This window comes from Ochotona curzoniae, unplaced genomic scaffold (genome assembly GCF_017591425.1).
Source record: "Ochotona curzoniae isolate NIBS_2020 unplaced genomic scaffold, NIBS_Ocur_1.0 contig_908, whole genome shotgun sequence".
NCBI lineage: Eukaryota > Metazoa > Chordata > Mammalia > Lagomorpha > Ochotonidae > Ochotona > Ochotona curzoniae.
The window spans coordinates 15672254-15698394 of record NW_024466607.1 but is presented as its reverse complement, the minus strand read 5'-3'; the positions used below and the strand labels follow the sequence as shown (position 1 = coordinate 15698394).

At 58.1% G+C, this 26141-nt stretch overlaps 3 protein-coding genes across 9 annotated transcripts in view; 1 reads left to right on the top strand and 2 right to left on the bottom strand.

Annotated features, from left to right (window-relative positions):
• Positions 1–50: 50 nt before the first annotated feature.
• Positions 51–4804, top strand: MST1 (macrophage stimulating 1). 6 transcript variants are annotated; one of them, XM_040994481.1, is made up of 18 exons: positions 51–857; positions 1110–1257; positions 1360–1472; positions 1546–1660; positions 1741–1877; positions 1988–2108; positions 2199–2317; positions 2429–2597; positions 2703–2833; positions 2916–3018; positions 3110–3246; positions 3336–3371; positions 3451–3571; positions 3703–3780; positions 3899–4045; positions 4121–4227; positions 4323–4405; positions 4583–4804. In XM_040994481.1, the coding sequence occupies exons 1-18, from the start codon at positions 764–766 to the stop codon at positions 4742–4744; spliced, it is 2121 nt and encodes a 706-aa protein (XP_040850415.1). In that variant the 5' UTR covers positions 51–763; the 3' UTR covers positions 4745–4804. The 6 variants fall into 6 exon arrangements, with proteins under 6 accessions (XP_040850415.1, XP_040850412.1, XP_040850416.1 ...); XM_040994478.1 differs by having other exon boundaries at positions 4323–4462; XM_040994482.1 differs by lacking the exon at positions 2703–2833 and having other exon boundaries at positions 1988–2104; positions 4323–4462.
• Positions 4805–5147: 343 nt separating this feature from the next.
• Positions 5148–12833, bottom strand: APEH (acylaminoacyl-peptide hydrolase). 2 transcript variants are annotated; one of them, XM_040994484.1, is made up of 22 exons: positions 12776–12833; positions 12568–12700; positions 12018–12144; positions 11569–11662; positions 11404–11479; positions 11148–11311; positions 10864–11001; positions 10675–10766; positions 10554–10594; positions 10343–10464; positions 9901–9961; positions 8910–9007; positions 8438–8489; positions 7740–7828; positions 7184–7322; positions 6768–6851; positions 6613–6693; positions 6170–6258; positions 5872–6062; positions 5659–5761; positions 5471–5577; positions 5148–5380 (listed from the first exon to the last, which is right to left on the bottom strand). In XM_040994484.1, the coding sequence occupies exons 1-22, from the start codon at positions 12785–12787 to the stop codon at positions 5275–5277; spliced, it is 2199 nt and encodes a 732-aa protein (XP_040850418.1). In that variant the 5' UTR covers positions 12788–12833; the 3' UTR covers positions 5148–5274. The 2 variants fall into 2 exon arrangements, with proteins under 2 accessions (XP_040850418.1, XP_040850419.1); XM_040994485.1 differs by having other exon boundaries at positions 6613–6648.
• A 9022-nt stretch (positions 12834–21855) lies between these two features.
• The window catches only part of BSN (bassoon presynaptic cytomatrix protein), an 81462-nt gene continuing 77176 nt past the window's right edge, over positions 21856–26141 (bottom strand). Inside the window, exons 6-10 of the mRNA XM_040995011.1 lie at positions 23975–26060; positions 22844–23664; positions 22634–22733; positions 22121–22252; positions 21856–21896 (exon numbers count right to left, since the gene is read on the bottom strand). Coding sequence (XP_040850945.1) covers positions 21856–21896; positions 22121–22252; positions 22634–22733; positions 22844–23664; positions 23975–26060 — 3180 coding nt within the window. The remainder of the gene's footprint in view (positions 21897–22120; positions 22253–22633; positions 22734–22843; positions 23665–23974; positions 26061–26141) is intronic.

Here is a 26141-nt window from a genome sequence, read left to right as displayed (position 1 = left end):
CAAGCCACGCGCCCAATCGCGCGCCGCCGTCGGCGCACGCGCGGCGGCCACGCTCGACCATCTCCTGGTTGCCTCCGTCTGCCGCCGCACGGCAGGTGGTTCGTGGTGTCAGCTTCGCTAGAGGTTCCTGGGGCCTCAGCATAGCCGGGACGCTGCTAGCCTGCGTGTGATTTCCTAGCCGGGATCCCTAGACCACCTGTTAGCTTACACTTGCCGGATTGACCCAAATGTCCCCCAGCACATCTGAAAGGCCTTCCTGCATAGAGCCCACCGCCTGTCACCCCCGCCCCAACCACCATGTCAGCCCAATCCAACGGGTGCCCTTGCTCACCTTCCCCGAGAGGACACTTCTTCAGGCCAGGGTGGGACTGCCTGGGCTGGGTTGCCAGGGGTGTGACTTAATTGCCTCCAGCTGGAGTAGATAAGACACTTAAAGGGGATTGGGCAGGCAATGTTCCCCACATCACAGATGAAAACGGGCTCAGAAAAAGTACATGTTACCAAGCTGGACCTGGAACTCAGATCCCAGAGGCAGCTCCCATGTCCCTGGCATTCTCTGGCAGTTTTAACCTCCCACCCCCAAGGCCTCTTAAGTGTCCTCAGTTCTAACAGCTGCCTGCTCCAGGAAGGGGCTTAGGACCCACTGCACCTGGCCCCATGGAACCAGAGGCCTAGCCCCTGCTGATGGCTGCCACAGGGTCTCGGTGGGGGTGTGGTTCTGAAGTCATCCAATCCCGTGGGGACAGGTTTCACAACTTCCCGGATGGGGCCGTGGTGGGTCACAGTGCAGCCTCCAGCGGGGAGGATGGGGTGGCTTTCACTCTTGCTGCTTCTGCCGTGGTGTCTAGGGGTCCCTGGTAAGTGCCCCCTTCTCAGAACCCTGGTTGCCTTCAGGAGGAGGTTGGCCCCAGGCCCATCCAAATATGGCCAAGAGGTCACTTCCCTACCTGGCCTGGGAGCTGGGAAGGCAAATGCACCCACATGATCATGGAGGCCCTCCATGCTCTGGCCTGCTGGGGCAATGAGGCAGTGTGGGCCAGATGCACAGACCCAGGGGGCAGGGAATCTCTTCCCTGGCACTGTGCTCCTGCTGGGTATTCCACCTGCAGGGCAGCGCTCCCCGCTGAACGACTTCCAGGTGCTGCGGGGCACAGAACTGCGGTACCTTCTCCACACGGTGGAGCCCAGGTCTTGGCAGGAGGATGTGGCAGACGCTGAGGAGTGTGCTGGGCGCTGCCAGCCCCTCCTGGATTGCCGGTGAGTGAGCAAGGGACAACCCAGCTGGAACTAGGGATGGTGGCAGCTTGGGGTGCTGGCTAACCTTGTGCTGCCTTTATGTACCCACACTCCTACCACTAGGGCCTTCCATTACAATGTGAGCAGCCATGGCTGCCAACTTCTCCCGTGGACTCAGAACTCACCCAACACGCAGCTGCAGCCGTCTGGGCGCTGTGACCTCTTCCAGAAGAAAGGTGAGTGGCCATGAGTGGCAGGGTAGTGCCCTAGGATCTCAGTTGGCACTGACCTTTGATCCTGTTCTCCCAGACTACGTTCGGACCTGCATTGTGGACAATGGAGTCAGCTACCGGGGCACAGTGGCCGTGACTGTTGGTGGCCTGCCTTGTCAGGCCTGGAACCATAGGTTCCCCAATGACCACAAGTGAGACTGACACCATCCATCTGTCCCTGATGGGAGTTCTCCCATAGCCAGCACTGTAGTGGCCACCATCTGCCCCCTAGGTACACACCCTCACTCCGGAATGGCTTGGAAGAAAACTTTTGCCGGAACCCAGACCGAGACCCTGGGGGTCCTTGGTGTTACACCACAGATCCTGCTGAGCGCTTCCAGACCTGCGGTATCAAGTCCTGCCAGGAGGGTGAGTGTGGCCAAGGCGAGTCCAGGGAGGAAGGGAGGAAGGTAAGGAAGGAGGGAGAGGAGGACCCGAGGGAAAGACAGGAGCCCACGTATTGGCCCCATGGCCTCTAGCCACCTGTGTTTGGTGCAATGGTGAGGATTACCGAGGTGCGGTGGACCACACAGAGTCAGGTCGTGAGTGCCAGCGCTGGGACCTGCAGCACCCACACCCACATCCCTTTGAGCCTGGCAAGTAAGTGCAGGAACAAAGTTGGGGTACACCCTGGGCCCAGGGGGATCTCTATGTGAGGCAGCCTTGTTCTCCACCCACTGTCACTCCCAGGTTCCTTGACCAAGGCCTGGATGACAATTACTGTCGGAATCCTGATGGCTCTGAGAGACCCTGGTGCTACACCACAGACCCAAAGGTTGAGCGAGAGTTCTGTGACCTTCCTCGCTGCAGTACGTGCCCAGGCTTTGCTCTGGAGGGAAGAGGGGTTAGGTAGGACCTGGTGGGTGGCTCAGAACAAGTCCCAGCTGCTGCTTCCTCCCCTCCGGCCCCATTTGCCCCAGGAGCCGAGGCTCAGCCACGATCTCAAACTACTACTCTCAACTGCTTCCGTGGAAAGGGTGAGGACTACCGGGGCACCGCCAACACCACGGCTGCAGGCGTGCCCTGCCAGCGCTGGGATGCGCAGAGCCCGCACCAGCACCGCTTTGCACCAGAGAAATATGCATGCAAGTGAGGTTGGGGATTGGGGTGCACCCTGCAGCACAGACCCGGGGTAGGGAAGGGCTGGTGAGCTAGGTGAGCCATCACCCACAGCCAATAGCAGTACCCGCCCAGGGACCTCCGTGAGAACTTCTGCCGGAACCCCGATGGTGCCGAGGCGCCCTGGTGCTTTACCTCACGACAGGGCATGCGTGTGGCCTTTTGCTACCAGATCCCACGATGCACAGACGATGTGGGGCCTGAGGGTAAGGCCCAGAGGGAAGGTTCCAGAGCGGGAGGGCGGGGGTGAAGTGGGAGCTGACAGCTGTCCTCTTTCACCTGCTGCAGACTGCTACCACGGCACAGGGGAGCAATATCGCGGCCGGGTCAGCAAGACCCGCAAGGGCATCCCATGCCAGCACTGGTCTGCAGAGACACCGCACAAGCCGCTGTGAGCACATCCAATCCCATCGGGATCTTAACCCTCCATCACCTGTCAGATCCCTACCCGAGCAGCCAGCTGACTGCTCTCCTCTGCCTAGGTTCACACCTACCTCGGCTCCACAAGCCAATCTGGAGGAGAACTTCTGCCGCAATCCTGACGGGGATAGCCATGGGCCCTGGTGCTACACTACAGACCCTGGGACCCCTTTTGACTACTGTGCTCTGCGACGCTGCGGTGAGGCTGGCAATGGTCCCCTGTAAGCCCTCCTCAGCACCCACAGCCGAGGGCAGTGCCCCTTAATCTGGGTGAACTTGGATTTTCAGATGACGACGTGCCACCATCCATCCTGGACCCTCCAGGTGTGTCCTTCGGCAAGTTACCCTCTAGGTGGCTTCTTCTTGTCTGGCCCAGGGTTCACTGTCTCCCGTCCTCCCACAGACCAGGTGCTGTTTGAAAAGTGTGGCAAAAGAGTAGATCGGCAGGACCGGCGGCGCTTCAGGCTGCGGGTGGTAGGCGGCCAACCTGGGAACTCGCCCTGGACAGTCAGCTTGCGGAACAGGTGTGGCATGGCCCGTCTCTGGGTGGAACTAAGGCTGTTTCCTCTGTGGTTATGCTGCGGCCCCAGAGTTTCTGGCTGGAAGATGGCAGGCCCAGCCCTTGTGCCAAGCCTTGCTATCCCCTCTCCTTCAGACAGGGTCAGCATTTCTGTGGGGGGTCCCTGGTGAAGGAGCAGTGGGTACTAACGGCTCGACAGTGCTTCTCCTCCTGGTGAGCCTCCCTTGGGCTTGGGACCCGGACCCCTGCCCCTACATGCCCTTCCTCCCCCTCCCCACAGTTACTTCCCCAGGCTGGGCATCTAAATGACCCAGTGGAGCCTTTTTCCCAGCCACATGCCTTTGGTGGGCTACGAGGTATGGCTGGGCACCATGTTCCAGAACCCAGAGCCAGGGGAGCCAGGCCTGCAGCGGGTCCCCGTGGCTAAAATGGTGTGTGGGCCTTCAGATTCCCAACTGGTCCTGCTCAAACTGGAAAGGTATGTGGAGCAGCTGAGGGTTGAGGTGGTGCTGGGCCTCACTTCGGGTCCTAACTGCCTTCACTCCTGCCCAAGATCGGTGACCCTGAACCAGCGTGTAGCCCTCATCTGCCTGCCCCCGGAGCAGTATGTGGTGCCTCCCAAGACCAAGTGTGAGATCGCAGGCTGGGGCGAGACCAAAGGTAAGAGCAGTGCATGGGCATGGACTGTGCCATGCCAGGAGGCTGGCCCTGGCCCCCGCCCCAGTGCCCAGTCTGCCTCACTCCCCTCCCTGCAGGCACTGGTGATGATGCAGTTCTGAATGTGGCTTCACTGAACGTCATCTCCAACCAGGAGTGTAATGTCAAGTACCGAGGGCGAGTCCGGGAGAGTGAGATGTGCACTGATGGACTGCTGGCTCCTGTGGGGGCCTGTGAGGTGGGTGTGGGATGCTGGGGACAGCCTGGAGAGGTGGTGGGGGGTTGGCAATGGCTTCAACACCAAGGGGGCCGGTCACTGCCACAGCTCAGCGGTCTCACCAGTTCTCCTGTCTGCCAGGGTGACTACGGGGGCCCACTTGCCTGCTTTACTCATGACTGCTGGGTCCTGGAGGGAATTATAATCCCCAATCGTGTGTGTGCACGGGCTCGCTGGCCAGCTGTCTTCACACGTGTCTCTGTGTTTGTGGACTGGATTCACAAGGTCATGAGGATGGACTAGGTTGGCTACAACCCCACGTGCCTTGGAGCACACCACATTCCATATTGGACATAAAGCCATCTTTCCTAACTAAGCCATTGCTTCTAGGGAATGAATTGGCAACTCCTTGCCAGGACCTGAAGCTGGGACTAGCTCAGCCTGTGAGTGCTGTGGAAAGGCAAGGCCTCCCAGGCCTGTGGTCACTCTCTCAGGAGCATGGGGTGGTTCAGGGCAGTTTCTAATGTGTGAGGCTGTGGCAGACAGCGAGCCAGGTCTGAGTCTGTCAGTCAAGCCTCTCACTGGCCATCCTGTCACACTGGATGCTGACAGAGCAATGGTGGCTGCCACACCCAGGACCTGGTGTCAGGGAACCCCAGGGCAAGCCAGGGGAGGGCATGGCATGAAGCACCAGCAGGAACCAGGCTCTGAATCCTCATTTATTGTGACCGTACAACCCACATTCCTGGCCCATCTGTCCATGGAGTCCAGAGCCTGGGGCTCCCCAGGAACAAGTGGTATGGGCTGATTGGTTGACGCTGCCCGGCAGGGCCTCAGCTGCCCAGGTGCGTGCGCAGCCAGAGCACAGTGTTCATGAAGCTGTCTGACTCCACCTCCACCTCCGAGAGGGCATGGCTGCTTTTGGGGTATAGCAGAAGCCTGTAAGGGGCCAAGTGGCAATGTTTTAAGGCGGGGGTTCTCTCGTGCTCACCTGCCCACTGGCTGCCAGGGCTGTCAGGCTGCACTCACCGCACAGGCACATTCCGGGCCTTGAGGGCACGGTAGTATTCCATGCCCTGCTTGAAGGGTACACGCCGGTCCTCCTGCCCCAGCATCAGCAACAGTGGCGTCTTCACCTGGATACATGATGTGGAGAGAACAAGTGAGCTGGGCCCCAGGGTTTGGACAGGCACATAACACAGCGGAAGGCCACATACCTGAGGTATGTACTTGATGGGCGACTTGTCCAGCATGTCAGCCCACACGCTGAGGTCTGGCAGGCAGTCGCTGCTGTATGGGAAACCGGCCTCCACCACACACCTGCAAGAGGCTTGGTGCTGATGCAGCCCCAAGGGTGCTGGGGTCCCCAGGGGCTTGGTGGAAGGACAGAGCTGGAGGGAAAAGGCTAGGGGCCTGTGGGGTACACCCACCAGTCAGGGATGTCAGTGGAGCCCATCATGGAGGCGATGTTGATCACGGGGTTCCTGGCCACACAAGCACCGTAGGTCTCTGGGTATTGGCCAATCAGGTGGCAGGAGAGGAAGCCGCCATGGGAACCACCCATGAGGGCCACGCGGCCTGGGTCAAAGCGCTCCTCCTGGAGAACCTGCTCCACTGCAAACTATGGAAAGGGGCATGGCTCACTGCAGCCGGCTGTCTGTCCAGTGGGACGCAGCCACATCCTCACCAACCTACCCTCCAGCCTGCCCTGCAGCCCAGTCTTGCTACCTGAACGTCTTTCACATCCTGCTGACCCACATGGCCTGGGAGAGAGAGGATACTGTCCTGGCCAAAGCCTGTTGAGCCACGATAGTTCACTGGAGGCCAGGGAAAGACCAGACAGGTAATTAGGCAATGTCCCCAGCCCCCGGGGACACGCGTTCACTCATCCAGGCATGGGGATTCCGGGGCAGGGTGCCAACCCAGTGACCACAGCACCCTTCCCTGAAGTCTTTAGTTAGTTCACACTATTACCACACCAGGGAGCCAGGATGGGCCTAGGTGGAAGTCCCTAGTTACCATGCATGCTATTACCACACCAGGGAACCAGGGTGTGCCTGGAAGTGCCTGGCACTGGCCACTTGGTTCAGGGTACAGAAAGGCCCAGAGAGCAGAGCCTCCCCATTACTCCACCCCAGCCCAAACCCAGCCGCACGCCCCTGCCTACTCACCGAGTAGCACTGCAAAGCCCATCTTGCAGAGCATCGCTGGGAACAGCATCCAGGCAGTGACAAAGGATGAGTGTGGCCCCCCTGCAGACAGGGAGTGGAGGGTGAAGAGGCCCATGGAAGAGCACCAGGGCAGGGTTCTTTGGCAAGATGCCTACCGTGGGGCATGACCACCATGGGCACCTGGGTCTTATCTGGAGGGTTGCTGGGCTGCATCAGGATGGCTTCAAAGTCAAGGCCAGCTGCAGGGAAGGGGCAGCAGTCAGCAGGGCCAGGGCTGGGGGTGTCCCCATCTATAGCAGCAGGTCTGAGGCTGACCCCTGGAACTGAGTCTTGACCAGTGTGGCCCGAACAGCAATACAGTAACCCCAAATGCTTACATTTCTCTCCTGGTAGAGAGCCCCACGTTCCACAACAGCATTGTGCATGAGGCGATTTTCTGTGGGTCCTGGTTTCCCCACCCTAAGCCACTCCCCATTCCCACCCACAAAGGGACAGTGAGCTGCTTCGAGCACACTTCAGGAAACCCCGGGACACACCGAGGCCATGTCCCTCTGCCCAGGGCCCAGCTCACCGTACTGCACATTCTCTTGCTCCGGGGGTGGCTGTAGTACCCGGATGCCCCAGTGAATGTCGGGAATGGGCTCAGCCTCCTCCAGGGACACCCATGACACTGACTGCTCCTTCCCAGCAGGAGGCAGGAACCCAACTTTCTGCCGGGCAAGGGATGAGGGCAGGGGGAAGGAATGTATCATGGTGGTCCAGCTGCCTCTTCACTCTACTGCCTCTACCCTGAGGGGGAGGTGGGCAGCTTTCACTAGGCTGAGCTTCTGCTCACCTCCCGAGGACATGGCATGCATTCCTGTTTGAGCTGGTAAACACCCCACACCCTTACCCCTCAAGGGCATCCAGGCACTGCTGTGTCCCTAGGCTCTGCAATACCAGTGCGCTGGCCATTCTCCCAGGCACCCTATTTTACGCACAGTACTACCATGTCCAGAGGTTCTTTCCCATGAGGGTCAAACCCTAGTGGATTCCGTTGGATGGGCCCACATGTTGAACCTTCCCTGTGCGGTCTGTAGGTTGACCTCTGGAACCAGCTTTGTGGCCTGGGGCATTCCTGTACTCACCAGACTTGGGGGCAGGCTGGGGGTGGAGAATTGTACCACCATAAGGTCCTGGTCGATTGCAAGCAACTTCCAGCTCCCACCTGAACCCCCTGGAGAAGACAGAAGCTACTCAATACCAGGTAGGGGCACAGTCCCAGGCTAGAGGCTTTAGGGAAAGGTGTCCCTGCCCACTCAGACACATGGCCCTGGGTGAGCTTCCTGCTCCCAGACACTGGCTCTGCCCAGTAGCTACCAGACTTCAGGACCAGCAGGGCACAGCTGCCCACCTGCCTGACTATAGGGTACAGCTGGGCTCAGGGAGATGGGTGGGGGTGGGGGGATTATGCTGATTCTGGGCAGAGGCGTCCAGACAGGTTAGAGTGATCCTTCAGTAGCTCTGTGGAGGAATGGATGGAGGAGGGCAGGTAGAAATATCTTTTCACAGATGGAATCATCAGGCTGAGTGTGAGAACGGTACTTCTCCCCAGCTCACCTGCCTGTCTGCCTGAGAGAGGTCCCCATGGGCTGGGGAAGGCTAAGGAGGGACTGGTTGATCCTGGTGAGACAGTTTTTATGGGTTTTAGGAGCAGGGGTGAGGCGGGCCAGGACCTATAAGCAAAGCTGAGTACTGTGGGGAGTACTGTGGGCAGGTCAGGGAAGGTAGAGGGTCAACCAGGGAGGCCATGACATTAACTGGCTCCCCCTGGGGGCCTGCTTACCAGCTGTCAGGGAGGTCACACTGCCCGTCTGCGTGTCCACAGCAAACAGATCCTGGAGTGGAGGGGGAAGGCCCCATTCAGAAGTCCTAGAGGTCCCCCTTCCCCACCTCCCCTCCAACTCCTCAGGGATCCCTGGGCTAGGCCAGGGCTATGAGCAAATGTGGCAATGGCTGTTAAGTGTAGCAGGGCATAGCCTGAGGGCTGGGGTTCCAATGCCAGCCCCCTCACAACTTGCTGGGTGACCCTGGGTGAGATGATGAATGCCTCTGGACTCCCTTTCAGTTAACATGAGAACAACTGACACCACACTCCAAAGGAGCCTGGCCTGTGTCCCTGCCCCAAGCCTGCAGGATGGCACAGTCCTCTCCCCACAAGACACCATCCTGGAACATCCAGTCCCAGAAGTGTGTGCAGGGCAGAAGCAGGTGGTGAAAGGACCACTGACATCTGGGGCCTGGGCTATCCGTGTCACCTGCCGGCTGCGCTGAGCCGAGTCAAAGACCACCCTCTGGCTGTCGGCTGACCAGCATCCCAAAGGCAGAAGGCTGCAGTAGATTCCTGAGAAGTTCTCTGCAAAGACAGGGGTCCAGGGCTCATTCACCAGTGGAGGCACAGGGGTCAAGAGAGCACCCCTGGAACTTGACAGTGTGTGTGTGTCCCACCCATGGGGCATCAAAGGCAAGGTGGTGTGGCCTGAGAAGTGCACATGCATGTGTACTCCTGATGGGTGAGTGTTTGTGTGTGTGTCACCCACAGTGCATGTGAGGTGTGGCCTGAGAGGCCTCCAAGGAGCTGACCAAGGCTGAGCTTGAGAGATTTTGGGGAGAAACTGTGGGTGCTCAGGCTAAAGCACCGGCTCCCCAAGAGTGGTTCCAGCTGGGCCCCTGGCAGACACTTCACCAAGGTAACACCTGCCTGCCTGCTGGCCCCATCATGCTCGGGACAGCACCTGACATGGGTGATCAGTAACTTGTGCCCTTTAGTTTCATCACTCATTTAATCCTCATTACTGCCCTGCAAGGAGGCAGGACAACTCTGTGTGTGTGTGTGTGTGTGTGTGTTGTGGCAGGGGACCTGGACACTGTCCAGGGACACACAGCCAGATAGAGGTCAAGCTGGGACTGGGTCTTGATCTCTAGGCCTTGGTCTCTACCACGGCAATGGCTGGGAAAAGACAGCTGGCTTCCGGTGGCACTCCTGGGAGTTAACTGGCCAGAGCAAACAAGAACCTCTCACCAAGGGCCACTTACCCAGAGCCCTGGCTCGAGCGCTTGGTCAAGCTTAGAGGCAGGGGATAGGACAGTATGGCAACCTTAGGACCCAGGGCTGCTCAAGCATGACACTGCAACCTCATGAGCTCCTTGAGACCCACTCAAAGGAGACATTGCCCTCAGGGGGAGTCCAGGGCAGGAAAACAGAGCCATAGGCTCGACTACCCTCCAATCCTGCCAAGCGCCCCTTACCTCCGAGGTGCCGAGGTACAACATCCACCACCACTGAAGTGACCTTGGTGTACCAGTCATACTGTGGAAGAACACAACAGACAATGGGGGCTCCCAGAGGCATGGCAGTGTCCTAGACACAGAGCTCTGGCTGGGTCCCAGCCTAAAAGCCCTTGGCTGTCTCAGCAGAAGCCAGGAAGGGGTAGGCATGTCCCACTGACTTTGTCTGGCACTGCCAAAAGCTCTTCCTGGATAAGCCCTGGCACTGAGTACCCTCTCACTCCATCCCAGGCTCCTGCAGGGCCAGCTGCATGCAAAGAAGAGCCTAGAGGAGGAGCCGTTGTACACGGAAGACCCTGTGTACAAGATGGCAGCTCTCATGGACAATGCACTCTGTGCCGCCACTCAGTCCTCCTGGGCACTGGGAAGAGATGACACTGGCCTTTCCCATCCTCTGGCTTACCAGGCACAGCTGGCTGCACTGATGATGGGGGACCAGGGACAGGTACCGCAGGTATACAATGCGACACTGGTCTGGACTCAGTCGTGGAGAACAGACTGCCAGGGAGTCGTCTGAGAGGAGCTCTGTATCAGACAAGGTGTGCACGTAAGTCCCTTGCAGCCTGGTGGGGCCCACATGTGTCAGGCAAAAAGGTGGGTGCCGGGCCCCTTACCACACTTTCCCCCACTGAGGTCCACGTAGTACAGGGCTGACCTAGAACCGCAAGAGAAACACTGAGCTTTGAGGCTAGCTGGGCCACAGGGGCACTGGCCCTGTCCCACCACCTCACTCACCTGCGGTTGGTGCAGAAGCGGATGCCAAGCCGGAAGGGCTCATGCCACCAGCCCACAAACACCACACCTGTGTCTCCAGGAGCCCAGAATGCCTGCAGATGAGACCACAGTGGGCAGGGATGTGTCAGGGCAGTGGCTCAAGCAGGGCCCCTCAGTGCTGGGAGGACTCCAGGCCAGGACGCTGCTGACCTGTCCGGGGGACACATTCTCAGGGACTCCTTCAAGCACAGAGATGTTGCCGCTGTCCACATCCAGGACGCAGAGCACGGGGGTGCTCTTGGACACCATGTTTTCTCCCCAGTCTTCATAGAAAACAAACTGGTCCCCCTGAAGACACAAGATACTCAGTGCCCAGCCCCTCCATGGGACCCTGCCTGGCCACCTAGAAGGAGGTGTTTCCCACCACCCGCCCCCAGTTCTGGCAGGTACAGTGTGACAAGGGAAGCACATGGATAGGCCATGGCCACAAGCACCTTGACGGCCTGCTCAGGCTTCTTCGGCCTGGCCGTTTCATCGTCACCGGCACTGATGTCCAAAGCTTTGGTCTGAAAGAAGGACTCGGTCTTGGGTCGCTTCTTCTCAGCCACATACAACAGGTGGGTCTCCGAATGTGACCAACACAGGCAGCCAAAGCAGTCTGGGTGCAGGGAGGGCTGATCAGGAAGGGTCCAGGGCAGTGGCAGCTGCCCTTCCTGGCCACCTGTCCCAGGCACTGGCCAGGCACCTTACCATCCTCATAAACAGGTCCATGTTTATCCAGGGCTGACAGGTTAAAGCTCTTGAGTTTCCGGTTCTTCTCCCAGATCTGAGGATGAGCGGGTGTCAGACTGCTGCCTGTCCCCAGCATCTTGTCTCCCACTGGCCTGCCAGAAGGGGGTCCTGTGGCAGACTCACCTCTAGGAACTGTTTCTCTTCCCCGGGGCCTGGGCCTCCAGCCTTGCGCAGAACAGCTTTCATGGTGCCTGAAGGTGACTCCCGGCTCAGCAGCCTTGAGGAAGGCACAGAGCAGTCTGTCAGGGATAACTCCTCCCACTCGCCCACAGCCCTGCCCTACCCTGCCCTGCCCCCTCACCTGTCACACCTCTAAGAGAAGATTCTAGAGGTCTTGGCCCATACCAGCCCCTACAGCACTTCCAGGTTCCCCAGTTCCCATGGGTACTGGCCTGGCCTTTTCCTTATCAGGCCATGTCACTGAGACCAGTGGGCTCCCAAGGGCCTCGACCCTGGCTCCCCTTTCCCTCTCTCTGAGTCTGTACACTTCTAGCACCTGCTGGGCTATCTTACAGGCCTGAATTACAGACGGCTGTGGCCCCGTCCGTGAGCTTCCTCCCTTCCACACTTACTCCCCGCGGGTCTCCACACTGCTGCCTGCAGGCCCTGCAAACACCACTGTATCCCCGTCGTGGAACACTAGGTACTGGCGGCAGAAGCGGATGTTTTCCATGCGTTCCAAGTCCCTTTGGGTCCATTCTGCGAGGGAGAAGCGTGAGGTTGTCCAACTTGTCTTCGGCCCATCCCAGCCTCTGTCCCTGACCCAGGAAGGCCCAGGCTGCAGGCGTGCAGGCTGGATGACAGCTGGCCATAACCCAGTCCAGCATCCAGCTTCACAGGCAGCCTGGCATGCCTTGGGCAAGGCCCATACCACTCTCAGCACACAGGTCAAAGTTCTGCTCCCACACCCTCTCCTCCAGCACTTTTGGGCACTGCCTGTAGGCAGTGCCTGCTAACGCCCCTACACGAAGACAGGAAGACTTACACCCCTGTGCACGGAGCCCTGGCTCCCTCCACATCATCTGCACGCACTGTCAGATGACAAGCTCCACACACTCTCCCGTCCCCTCCTCCTGAGTGCTCGGTTCCCGCGCTGTCCCCAGTTCCTCACCGTACACCCACCAGTGTGCACTGTCCGATAGCGGCCCCCGTACTGCGTGGTGACATCCGGGCCCAGGCAGGCGGCGCTCAGCGCGGGCTGGCGACTAAGGACCCGATACAGCGCCGCCGCCTCCTCGGGCTCGCTCAGCAGCACCTGCGCAGGGGACACATCAGGTTCAGGCCCGGCCCGGGCTGCAAGGACCACGGGGACCGCGGACCGAGCCCTCACCTGACGCTCCATCGTCTCGGCGGCCAGGGCGCAGCCGCGCGTGCTGAGTGCCCGGAAGTGAGGCTTCGCCGGAGGCGGGGCCTGGGCGGTCCGCCAGTTTCCGCTTAGAGCCCCGGCGGCAATGGAGAGGGGCGTGGCCCTCGGCGAATGGGCGAGCGCCGCTGGCCTGTACGGGGCGGGACCTCGAGGGAAAGGAGCAGGCCTCTCGGGGCAGGGCCAGGAGGAACAGGTGGGAGGCGTGGTGTGTGCGTCCCAGTCGCGGGCCGCGGACGGAAAGGGCTGCCCGCCGCGGAAAGGGGCGCAGGGTGCCAGGGAGAACACAGGGAGGCTCTTAGGCCGAAGAAGCGAGAGCAGACAGGAATGGGCTTGGGAAGGTGGGGTCTGAGAAGGCGGAGCCGGCAGCCTGCGGGGCAGGAGGCAGGGTCAGGGACTCACGCACTGCACCACACTGTTCTGGGGTGCATGCAGAACACAGGCCTGAGGTGTCGTCTAGGCTTATCGGTCACCAGGCCTGAGCCAAGACTTATCGGTCCTCGCAGCCCTGCACCTACTCTTCAGCTCATTGGTGCCTTGCTGGGGATGGGTGGGTGTCACCCTCAAGCTCTTGGGTACAGAGGGCCCGGTGGGGTCAGCCTCTCGTACACCAAGAGGGCTTCCTTCTGGAAAGAAAATTGTGGACATAGGGAAGGAGTGACATTGCAGTTTATCAGGTTAAGCCTCCGCCTGCATCACCACCATTTCATTTGGGCACGGGGTTAGAAGGGCTGCTCTGCTGCTAGTGCACCTGGGAAAGCAGTGGAAAATGAGCCAAGTGCTTGGGCCCCTGCACTCACAGGGGAGACAAAGCACTGGGGAGGCAGGGAGGGAACTTGCCAATGGAACACTCTCTCGGTCTCTCCCTCTACAACTCTGCCTTTCAAATACTTTCTTTCTTTCTTTTTAAAGATTTATTTTTATTATTATTTTTTATTGGAAAGGCGGATATACAGAGAGGAGAGACAGAGAGGAAGATCTTCCGTCCGATGATTCACTCCCCAAGTGAGCGCAACGGCCGATACTATGCTGGTCCGAAGCCAGGAGCCTCTTCCGGGTCTCCCACATGGGTGCAGGGTCCCAAAGCTTTGGGGTGTCCTCGACTGCTTTCTCGGGCCACAGGCAGGGAACTGGATGGGAAGCGGGGCTGCCGGGATTAGAACCAGCGCCCATATGGGATCCCGGGCGTGCAAGGTGAGGACCTTAACCACTGTGCCATCGCACCAGGCCCCAAATACTTTATTAAAATCTTAAAAGCAAACAAGTATTGGAAGACAAGTATAGGGAAATCAAGCCAGCAGAGGTTCCCCCTTCTCTCTAGTTCCTTGGGCCTGCCTGGTTGGCCGCACTTTAGAACCCTGGGTCTCTGCCTTGCCTGCAGCCTCTCCTTCCCTAAGGGCAACATGGTCACTTAAACATCACTAGTTATGTAAGGACAGCCCCTGCTTTCAAAGGGCACTGGCATTTATGAGCACTCAGGATTGTCAAGGCCAGAACCTGGAATCCAGGAATGACCCCAGCCATCGATCTGAGTGGAAAAGCTGGGAGATTTCACTGAGGCAAACAGAATCCAGCACCTGCCTGCCTGTTGGGGTGTGTGCAGTTGGACCGGCTGCAAACTCTGGATGAATCTCTCCAGAGGCCAGGCACTGGGCAATGGGCATGCAGAAATAAACAGGAGACTAGCAAATGGTGGACTGTACCTTCTGGCTTCTGTTTGTAAAATGAAAAAGACAGAAAGAGAAGAACCTATCTCAAGGTGTGGACTTTGGGACCTGGCACTGAAACCTAGCGGCTAAATCCTCACTTTTCATCCACTGGGATCCCATATGGGTGCTGATCTGTGTCGCAACTCCCTGCTCTGGCCTGGGAAAGCAATAGAGGACAGCCCAAATCCTTGGGACTCTGCACCCACATGGGAGACCCAGAAGAAGCCTGAGGCTCCTGGCTTCAGATAGGCTCAGCTCTGGCCATTGTGGCCCCTTGGGGTAATAATCAGCAGATGGAAGATCTTCCACTCTGTCTCTCCTCTTTTCTGTATATCTGATTTTCCAATAAAAATAAAATAAATCTTGGGCCAGGTGCAGTGGCCTACCTGCTAAGGTCCTCCCCTTGAGCACGCGGGGATCCCATATGGGTGCTAGTTCTGATCCCAGCTTCTCCACTTCCCATCCAGCTCCCTGCTTGTGGCTGGGAAGACAGTCGGGGATGGCCCAAAGCCTTGGGACCCTGCACCTGTGTGGGAGACCTGGAGGAAGCTCCTGGATCCTGGCTTCGGATTGGCGCAGCACCGGCAATTGCAGTCACTTAGGAAGTGAATCATTGGAGGAAAGAACTTCCTCTCTGTCTTTCCACCTCTCTGTATGTCTGACTTTGTAATAAAAAATAAATATATTTTTAAAAATAAATAAAATAAATCTTAAAAAAAAAAAAGGGTGGAGGCTGGGGATGGTTGGCAGAGCAAGGTCTGCAGATAGCTGTGTGTGGGCTCCATCAGGGTCCTGTTTTCATTCTCCCTCCCCAAGCTCCCTCTAACCAGGACACACAGTTGGTGATTTGTCTCCCTTTTGACTTCAGAAACCAACCCAGAGACAGCTTGCATGTTGTTTATATCAAGTCCTTTTATTCTGATACCACAGAATTACCTTGTCACAATACAGGGGGAGGGACACGGAAAAGGACCACGAGTTCTCACGGAGCACGGGAGGACGGCGCACAATTCACAAGGTTGTGTGGAGGACTCGGGTCATTGCACTTACAACTGTAAACTTGTTTGTTTGACTTTGTACAGCACTCTTCCCTCCCTCAAAGAAAGGAGAGAAAGAGAGAGGGAGGAGGGAGGAGGGGGGAGCTCAGAAACAAGACAAGGGAGCTAGAGGGAGAGGCTGATGGCCGCTGCGATCCAGGGTGCTGCCCTGGGAGAGAAGGGGCTGATGTGACCCCAGAGGCTGAGTGAGGCCGACACACGCACACCCACTCACACACAGTATCTCATGGTTGCCATGGTGCTCCGGAGCCTCCCCAGTGAGCACAGCAGCAGGTTTGCTGCCACACAGAGGAGTTTCAGCTCACAAGGCCTGTTGCTCTGACCCTTTTGCAGTCCATAAGGACACGTATTTACAGCATGGCGGCGGGACAGAGAAGGAGCCAATGGGATGGAAGTGCACTGTCTGAACAAAGGACCTGCCTGGAACCCCCCCCTTCCCTTCTCCCCAGGCTCTAGCAGACAGGCCACAGGTGCTGCTGCTGCTGCCCTCTCATGGTTGGCCCTGAGGCCTCATGCTCCATCCACCCAAGCATTAAGAGGATGGGTCAAAGCAGGCAATGACATGGGCAGGGTGGGGGAAGGGTGGAGAAGGCCTAGACTGCCTCCCAGAGACCCCTTGCACATTTGGAAACAGGCCTGTTCTCTACTTCCCAAGGCACCACATGGGAGGTCCCAAGGTCTGAGACACCTGCGTCAGCCACCTTCACAGAGAGAGGCAGTGACTGGTCTTGTAGATACAGTAGGGCATGAGGAATGGCAGATGTCAGAAATTTCAAGTTTGGAGACCTCAGCCAGAAAGGAAGTTCACTGAAAATACAACACTTCACAGCCTGAGACTAGGCCTGCTGGAGGCTGACTGTTAGCTTCTGGCCTGGAACCTACTACTAGCCCATCCTTGACCCCCAGCAGAAGGGATTGCTGCATTGGTCTCCAAATATCTAGCATAAATAGATAGGCACATCCCCTCACGAACCTGGCCCCTCACCACCCTCAGCCCAGGCCTCATCTTGGGGGATGAGGCAGGTGTCCCAGAGCTCAGGAGGCAGGCATCTTACGTTCTCCATGGAGGCTGGCAGCTTTCTGTTCTCTCCGCAGGCACCAGAGGTGGGCCAGGATCTCTCTCTGCAGGGGTAGGCAGACTTCACAGAAAATTGTGAGCAATGTGTTATGTCAACCAGTGCCCTAGGGAGAAAGGCTGGGGTCTTGAGGCTTCAGGCAGCCCCTGCCAGCCACACTCAGGGTTGGTGGCTTCAGAGGTGGGGATGCAAAGGGGAGGGAGCAACTGCTGGGGAGGGATGCAGAGAGGACCACACAGGACCCTTGATTTGTCTGGCTCTTGAGAGGCTTCCCACAAAAGTTTACTTGAAGCCAATGCAGCTATAGACAGGTCATTTTCTCTGCCTGTGCACTCCTTGACCTCCTGGTTCCCCTTGCCTGTTTCTCCTGGGCTCACAGTGCTCTCAGGCAAGGAGCAGGTGCAGCCAGAAGCTGGGGTTCCCAGGGGCACAGCCAAGTTCTGTCTTTGGCCTCTGCCTCTCTAACCCTGAATGCAAGTACCCTGCTAGAAAGGGGTGGCCAGATGCCTCTGGTTTGGGGTCGGGTAGGAGGGGAATGTGACATAGCTGAAAACCCTGGAGCAAACCTTCAGAACGTCTGCATGCATGCATCCTGTGCAGGTTCCTCTCACTGGGTCAGCTCCAGGAATTCCCTTCTACCTGTCCTCTGGGTTGAGAGACCTGTAAGGTATGTGGGGGCCTCATCCTGCCTAGCTTGCTCAGGCAGGGATTCTGACAGGTCCTCACTAGTGTGGGTAGAAATCAGCTACAAGTGCTCCTGAAGGAGAGGTTCAGAGGCAAAGAAGAACTTCAAGCAAAAGGGTCGAGCATTTCCAATGGATGAAATCGTGCAAAGAGGCTGCGAGCTGTGCATGCTCCACTGCGGGACAGGCGGTGACTCACCTGGCAGCAGCGAGTCCTGCCACAGGTCAAGCATGCCACAGACTGAGAGTTGCGCGCGCACACACACACACACACACACACACACAAACATACATACACACAGAGTGGGAGCAGGTGGGGGCGGGGTGGGGGGTGATATGAATGTTATCTATCCAGTTTCTCAATTGCATGGTTGCAATTAACTCCTTATACATAACATGGAATTTATTAAATATTAACAGTTGTCTTTGAGGGTTTATATTTCATTGCATAGAACATTAGAGATGAGACTTGTGGCTGTGCCCAAGATGAAGGGAGCCCCATCACCCCCCACCAAGGGAAGGGTCTTAGGGAGAAATGCCGCCCAGCACACCCTGTGGTAAGCCTATGTGACATACACACAACCCCCCTTGGGGGTTCTGGGCCTTTCCCAGGGCTGGTGCAGCCCTGGCCCCTCTGCTCTGAGCACACTCACTGGTGATGGCTTAAGAAGGACTGGGATTGCACAGTAAACAGAGGCGGGCTGAGGGGCCTCCCTAGACCTCGCCCTGGGGTTGTGCTCTTGGTGGCCTGCTGCCCCCTATTGCTTCTAAGTCAACATTCTCCCTGTGCTAAGCAGGGGCAGAGCAGAGAGGAAACCAAACCATCAGTCACAAGGTGGTGGTGGTGAAGGAAGAGGTAAGGGGGTGAGCAAAGAGAAGAAAGGGTGGGGGGAAAGCCAAAGAAAAAATGTTTATGAGGTATACACGTAAATCAAACTGGAATGATTAAGGCTGTTCTCAAAATCAAAAGAAATCTCCAGGTGTATGGACAAGGAGGAGCCAGCTGGTCGAAACAATGGCGGTGCCACTGGGGTGCTCACGATGGCTGGGGGATGGCTTTAAGGTGATGGCTGGCGTGCTAGCTAGCACGCTGCCACCAGGGGCTGGGAGAAGCCTCAGCCGGCGCCCACGCTGCTTTTCGGTGCTATGGCCTCTTGTTTTCAGCGATGAGACAGTGTTAGGTCCTAGTGTTTGTAAAGTGCTCCCAACCCTACGCTGGCCACATGGAGATCTGCTCCGGCGTCACCCAGAGGGCAGGGTGAGGGGGCAGGGCCTTGGGGCCACAGAGGGATCTGGGCCAGCTGGAATGTGAAGGAAACGGAGCCCAGGGCCCCCAGCCCTCAGGCAAAAGCCCCTCTCCAAGGCTGTGGAAAAACTTCTGGCATCTCGGAGGGAGGGCAGTGTGTGTCCAAACTCGGCGTATAACGCATTGAAAGCCTGGCCGGCCAGGCCACAAAAAGTTGGCTGTGGGACTCGGGCAGGATGGCCACGGGTTGGGATTTTTGCAGAGGGGGGCCTCCCTCCCAGTGGCCGATGGCGGTGCCTCATGGCAGTGCCCTGAGGAGAACAGGGTCTCTGGAAAGACAACCAAAGGGTTCCCCAGAGCCAGTGGTCCCACTGGTCCAGCAGATGCTTCACGCAGACAGCTGCTGTTAGAAAACTTCCCATCCTCACTGTGGCCTGTCTGCCGCATCCCACCTGGTGTGAATCTTGGGACCCAGGGCACGCCAGGTTGCAGATGCTTGGAAGAGAAAAGGAAGCAGGGAGGAAAGAAGACAAACGAGTTTCGTCAAGAACTGTGGATAGCTGCTTCTCACCCCCTCCAACTCCTCTCAACTGTCTGTCTTGGTTTCAGGGTCCCACACCTCTGAGGCCTGGGGGATTGGGGACTTGAGCAGCTTGGAGGACACAGAGAAGACAGGAAGAGAGAAGGATCAGGCACTGTAGTCCTTAGTAGGGACAAGTACCACATTTTGATGCAAAATGCAAAGGCATGAGGCAGGCATGTGGCATGGCAGTTTGGTTTGCATGCCTGTGGCCCACATTGTGTGAGTCCTGCTTCTGTTATTGCACACCTTGGGAAGCAGCACACCTAGGCCTTGCCTTGGGAAGTTGGGTGCTAGCCACCCAAGTGCAGACCTGGGTTAAGTTCCTGGTTCTTGGCTTGAGCCTAGCTCAGCCCTGAGCTTAGCATGCATTTGGGGGAGTGAACCAACAAATGGGAATTCTCTCTGTCTCTTAAACAAAGCAATAAATTAAAAAATTGACTTGGCCAGAAAGGCACATATCTTTCTACTAACAGAAATTCTTGAGTTTTGCTTAAGAATGAGGCAGATGGAACTGTGTTTACAACGGTGAGCCTCTCCCAGCATCTATGAAATTGTTAGAAAGGACACTAGGAGATGGACACTCGGCAGTGTTGACCTCAGCCCCATCATCAGCCCAAGACTAGAACTTGAGAGAGACTTCTTTCAGTCACAGTTATAGTCAACGGCTTCCGCACACCATGTGGTAGGCCTCAGAACCAAGCTACAACTGTGCTCCCTTTTCCTCTGCACTGGGGTCCTGGTCCCTAATCCAAGGTGGGCACTGCCATGAACCAGGGCCCTGGGCTGTCCCTCCTTTTCTGTCTTCAGCTCCACTTCTGGTTCCCAGGGAGGTTCTGGGGAAGCATCTACATGAGAGGAAAAGCAATGGAGCCGCAGGCGGTGAGAACAGGAACATGGCAGGGCCAGCCCAGTGACTCTTGGAACACATTACAGGCGCTTCACTGGGTCTGTTGAAGCCCAGCCTAGTGGATGACCCACCCCTAGACCTCATACCAGGCCATACAGCTACAACTGTGCTCCCTTTTCCTCTGCTACAGCTCTTGTTGTGCCAGCTTTTTGCCCATCTCTGAGACCTACCTGTCTCATCAGAACCTCTTCCTCCAACCCTGGCCACCCCTTCCCCATTGCCACTTCTCTCATCCGCCTCTTCCCTCCCCTGCATCATCCCATGCTTCTATGGCCCTGACCATATCCTCTAGGGTGGCTTGTAGCCTAGGTTCCCACAGCCCTGTTGTACTAGCTTCAAAAACCCTTATCACCTTCAGAAATGACCTTTCCATTTTCTTTTTTTGTTTGTTTTTTTCAACCCCATTTCTACTTTTCACTGTCAGCTTGTAGGGGAGGGGCAACTTGGCTTGGATCCTAGGGCCAGAAATGGGGCCTGGCACCCAGCTGGGCTTGACCAGCATCTGCTAAGTGCATGGACAGAAACTTGGGCCTTCCCAGGCCACCCATCCCATCATTCCTCCACACAGGAGCCCTTTGGGTTAGGCTAGGGCTGGGCAAGGGCTCCTGCAGAGCCCAGGACTTCCTTGAAGTGACCTGTTTGCTGGGTATCACACATATGTCCACCTACCATGAGAGGTGCCCAAATTTTTGTCTTCTTACCAATATGGGAAGGACAAAAGGGTCCTACGGCTGTGGGACAGTGGGAGGTGGTCCCTGGCTGTGTCTACAGCGGTTTCAATAGTCAGCTTACTCCCTTGCCTCATGCTGGAGGCAGGGCTGAGGCCACAGGATGGCACTGCAGTGCACACAGCCCAGGGTTCCTGTCTTTAGGCCCTTTCTTCCCTCTCCCCAGGCTGATAGGCTGGGATGGAGGCTGACTATTTGGGGACCCCTCCCCACCTGCCTCTCTGCTCATTCTACTCTTCTATCTTGCCTACAAGAGCTGCAGGCTGCCCTGTCCCCACAGGACTGGATTCAGTGCTCAATGTGTAGACCCCAAGTAGTTATGGGACATAGTGATCTCTGTGGGACCCTTCCCCAAGGGTTATGGCTGACTTGAGCACTGCCACCTCAGCTAGCTCAGAGACCCTGGCCTCCCTGGGAACTTCTGGGTACACTCCAGCTAAAGGAAGCCCACCACACCCATCCTAGTGAACACTTGGACTGCATGGCTGTGGCTAACCAAGTCACGGCCCTTCACCCCTTCCTCTGGTCCATCCCGCCCTGGCCCTCAAACTCACTGTTATACGCAGAGTCCAGAGCTGTGCCCAGATCTCTGACTCCAGAGATTTTTCCACAGCAATGTTACCAACTCTCTTCATCCCTTCAAGAGCCTGTGGAGCATTTATAGAGGAGGATTGGTGGGGAGCAGTGCCACCATGGGTCCCACCTATAACCAAATGCCAGCCCACAGCTGTGAGAGGAGGGACACAGGAGGGTGACAAGGACATGGGGACCCTGGTCCTGCTTCTCTGCTGAGAGCTCCACTATGCCAGCCCTACACCAGGACTCCGAGCACGTTGACTTCCCCTCTCCTCATCCTTCCACGTCGTAGAAAAGACGTCATGCTGTGACTCAGGCCATGCCACCTGCTCCAGCCTAGCACCTCCTGGAAGATCTGCTGGGACCTACAAACTCGGCGCCCTTCCGTGCCACTCCCCCTCACCCCACACCCCCCAATACCTCAAACCTTTCCCAGGAAAGGCCAGGAACAGGCAGCTCGTACTCACCCTGCTGGGCCTGGTCACCAAAATGAGGAGAATTTTTTGCCAAAAGCAGAGACAGCTGTGATACAGAAAGAGGAGAGAGGCATTAAAGAATCAGGCTAGCCCCCTCCCAGGCAGGGCCAATGGGGCAGTGAAAGCAAGGGCAGTCCCTGGGACAGGGAGTGGCCACAGGACCACTGGGTGGTAGCCCAGGAATCCCTCCCAGACCCAACTCTACCAGGATGGGGATCCTGGAGAGGCCGCCCTGTGGACTTGGCCGCAGGCAGGCACCGCAGCACGTACCTTCAGTCAGCTTGCCAGCTTGCTCTGCTGCCCCACCTGGGAGGATCTTGGAGAACACACTCTCTCCATCTGCACCTGGCTGGCCTGCAGGAGTCGCGGCGGTGCCTCCAGGCCTGGTTCCTGACTTCACACCTGTGGGGGAGGGGGAGGAGAAGAAACCAGAAACACTGAGAGTAGGCATGAAAGACTCTGAGCATGGCTGTCTAGGGAGGAAGAGAGAAGGAGGGGAGAAGAGCTAAGGAGCTATTGCCCTGGCCTCGTGCTCACTGTGCCTGCCCTTTGGGGTTCTCCACCCAGAGCTTCCTGAGCCCCAAGGCCCCAGTGCTGGTGATAATGCTGGTTCATTGCAACCTCCAAGTTTTGGGGAGGTCTGCAGCCCACTGAGCATTTTCTCAGAGTGGGTGTGTGGAGGAAGGTCCACCTCAAGGAGGACTTGGGGGCACAGGTAGGTGTGTGTGGGAAAGAGTCTGCATACTCTGAGCTATGAGCAAGAGAACCAAAGAGTAGGCTCACCTGCAGGTGCGGGTCCTGGCGTTGCCTGCACCTGAGGAGCCCTTCCCTGTGGCGGAGCCTTAGCTGTTGCTTTAGAGCCATTTGCTTGGTCTGCCCGTGGCTGCAATACAGAATCCACAGCTGAGTTCTGCCTATCACCATCACCCACACCCAGCTTAGAAGCCAGATGTCTAAGCTTCAGTCCACCTTGGGTAGGATCCATGCACTCACCAGTCCTGCTGGCTGGGGGCCTGCAGCTGTTGTGGGGCCTGTTTGAGGCTTCCCTGCTGGCTGGCTGGCAGCAGGGCCTGGGCCCCTGGCAGATGGCTGGCTCTGCTGCTGCTGCTGTCGAGCCTGTGATGGTGCCTGCTGGGGAGGTTGCTGCTGCTGCTGCTGCTGCTGCAGTGGCTGCTGCGGCTGAGGTGCCTGCTGCACCTGTGGTTGGCGTGCTACCGCCCCCGAAGGCAGCTGTCTGGATGGTAGTGGCTGTGACTGCTGTGGTCCTGGAGTTGTCTGTCGACTGGGAGCTGTTTGTGGCTGCGCCTGGGGTTCTGGCTTTGGCTGCAGGGCAGAGGGCCCAGAGTGGGCCTGCCGGGAGCCCTTCTTGCTGTCAGGGACATGATGGTATGCTGATGGGGTGCGTGGTGGCTGGGAATACTCTGCAGAGCTGGGGTATGCAGGTTGCCCCTTCTTCGGCATGGCTGGGGCAGGGCTGGGTTGAGGGTGAGGTCGGGCCTCATGACGACCCATGTCCCGACCGTGTGACTTGGCAGCACGCCGTCCCGGCTCCTCACCAGCGTGGCGGCCTGAGTGCCGCCCGTGCTCACTGTGGTGCCGGTGTTCCTTGACTGAGGCGTGGCGGCCTGGGCCGCCCTCATCAGGAGGCCACAGGCCCTCCTCAGGGGGCTCGTCATAGTCATGGTAGCTGTGCCTGGCAGGGCCTCGCTTCTGGGAGGAGGAGACTGCGTGGCCCCCATGGTGCCTGAACCGGTCGGAGCGGGCATCCCGGGGCTTATCAAACCAGTCTGTCTCCTCCTGGCCCAGGTGATACGCTTCAGAGACCAAAAACAGAATACCATCAACCCCCGGGCTGGCCGCAGGGGGAGGCCTAGCTGAAGCCATGCAAGGAAATCAGAGTGTGGACACCACAGCCACAAGCAGATCACTAAACCCTCCAACCCGCCCTCCCACAACCAGGGGCACCAGGGTACAGGTGTAGCAGACAAGGGCAGCCTGCGGCAGGGCCCACTGGAGGAGGCAACAGGCCAGACCCCTGCTGGGACATCTCAGGGCCCAGGAACCCAGGCACAAGCAGGCCCCCCAGAGGCTGAATCCGCAGAAATCACCCCCAGCTCCCATTACCTTCACTGTCGGACACCACGCAGTGTGAGTCGTCCAGGATGTAGCCCTCCTCACGCTTATATGTGTGGGCCCGAGGCCCGTCCTTGATGTGCTCCTGGACGTCAGGCATGGAGTGGCTCGAGCAGAACTGTGGGCAGCTATCCCCGGGAGGCAGGGGCCCCCCAGGAGGGCGAGGTCGCCCCAAGGGGCTAACCGGACTCTCTTCTTCAGAAGCCTGGCTCCGCATAGGGGGTCGTCCCCGGCTGTGAGCCATACTTAGGGACGAGGGCTTGGGGCCTGCTTTTTGAAGTCGCTCTGCAGTATCCCGCTCCCGTTCGTATCCCTTGCTCCGGCTACTGAAGTCGTGGCTGGACAGCCTCTCCCCACTGTAAGCAGACGCCACCCGGGACCGGCTGCTCCCAACATATACACGGTCATCCTCCTCAGCTGCATCTCGGCTGGACACCCCATAGTACCTCTGCTGTTCGTACACATTCTTCTTGAGCCCATAGGTGATTTCGTCTTGGAACTTCCTGCCCCGGGAGGCTAGGCTGCTGCTGACTGCAGAGGGGGGATAGGAGGCCAAGTCTGACTCCACGTCCCTGGCCTCTTCAATTGGCGAGAACTTGGAGATCTTTTGCTCCATGCCTTGCTTCCGGTGCTTGCTGCGCTTAGAGGAGACAGCAGCTGGGGCCAGGCTCTTGGCGGGATGCTTGGGCCCCAAGGGTCCTGAACCATATTTCTCTGCCCGAGTTCCATGTCTGTAGTCACTGTCACTGTAGTAGTGGGTGCTGGCTGGTCGGCCGTTGCTCTCCACACTCCGGTGGTGGCCAGCCTTCCCACGGGGGTCATAGGAGTCTTCCTCGGATTCTTCCTCTCCTCTGCCATAGCAGCAGGGCAGGGTGGGCCCCTCAAGGGCACCAGGATCTCCAGGCTCCTTCCCTGGGCGTCCACTGCTGCCCGGTCCCATGGGATCCAGCCGCTGGCTCTCTGGGGCAGTGGGGGTGCTGTCCTTGGTTAGCTCACTGATGTCATCTATCATCACGTAGTTCCGAGGAACATTTTGCTCCAAACTAGTGTAGTGTGAATCAGAAGAGTAGGCAGGGGCTGGGCTCTGGCTCACACTGCTGCGGTCACTGGCCCGGGGCAGCTCGGGACCCTTGCCCTGTTCGTAGCTGCTGCTCACAGCTGGGCCACCATAGCTAGTTTCAGTGGGGGCTGAAGACATGGCCACCACGGGGCTGGCGATCACCTCATAGTTGGTGGGTAACTTCTGCTCCAGGTCAGCCAGCGATGTCTGGCGTGGCTTCTGGTGGGGGACACGGCTGTCAGCCGGAACTGGAAAGTGGGTACTCTGTGTGGTTGGCATTGTTGTTTGGGCTGTATGGTGGCCTGTGGGACGGAAAGCCTGCTGGATCGATAGGCCAGGTTCAGGTGGATAATTGGTGCCAGGAGGAAAGGCAGGTGTTGGATATGTGTTGGGGCCGGGGTAGGTGGGTGCCTGGTGGGCTGGGAATCCATTCTGGGTCAGCCCACTGCCGCCTGAAGTGTACTGTGTAGTTGGTGGTGGGAATCGGGGCTGCTGGAAAGCAGTGGGGCCTAAGGCAGTGGTAGGGGTTGGAGCAGCAGCAGCAGCAGTGGGGAAGTCCACATATGGTGCAGCTGGAGTCGCGCAGCCCTGGAGCCGCAGCTGGTTGAGCTCACTGTCTGACAGGTAGTCACGATGCTCCCCAAGACCACGCAAGGGTGGGTAGTCGCGGCCACCCCGGTCTTTGGCCAAAGACTCTTTGCGCTGCGTGATACCCAGCTCCAGGTACTTGAGCTTGGCGTCAATCTCCTTCTCCTCCTCATCCAGTTCCGCCTGCTTCTTGCGCAGCTTGGTGGACTCATGCTCCACCAGCCGCAGGTCCCGGTCCAGCTCCCGGAGCAGGCTGGCCTTGGTAGCAGGGACGGCGGTGGGCCCCGCCAGCCCTCGCTGCAACAGGCTGGCTGTGTACAGCTGTTGGGGGGCCTGGCCAGCCAGGGGAAGGTGGGCCTCCTCTGGAGGGGGGCTGGGCAGTGTCCGCTTCACCTTGCGGACCAGGCCGTTGGGTGGCAGCGCCGACACCTGAGACAGAGGGAAGGGTGGGCAGCACTGAGACCCGAGGTGTGGGTGACTTGGCAGGGAGTGGGGTCTAATAAGAGTCTG

Coding starts and splice junctions, on each gene's coding strand:
- MST1 (XM_040994476.1), top strand. CDS start 1,001: ATGCTCTGGCCTGCTGGGGCAATGAGGCAGTGTGGGCCAGATGCACAG. Junction 1,258..1,359: donor CAGCCCCTCCTGGATTGCCG/GTGAGTGAGCAA, acceptor TCCTACCACTAG/GGCCTTCCATTACAATGTGA. Junction 2,318..2,386: donor CTGTGACCTTCCTCGCTGCA/GTACGTGCCCAG, acceptor GCTCAGAACAAG/TCCCAGCTGCTGCTTCCTCC.
- APEH (XM_040994484.1), bottom strand. Junction 10,595..10,674: donor CGCTTCTGCACCAACCGCAG/GTGAGTGAGGTG, acceptor TTGCGGTTCTAG/GTCAGCCCTGTACTACGTGG. Junction 8,490..8,909: donor CGGCTCAGCGCAGCCGGCAG/GTGACACGGATA, acceptor CCTCCACTCCAG/GATCTGTTTGCTGTGGACAC.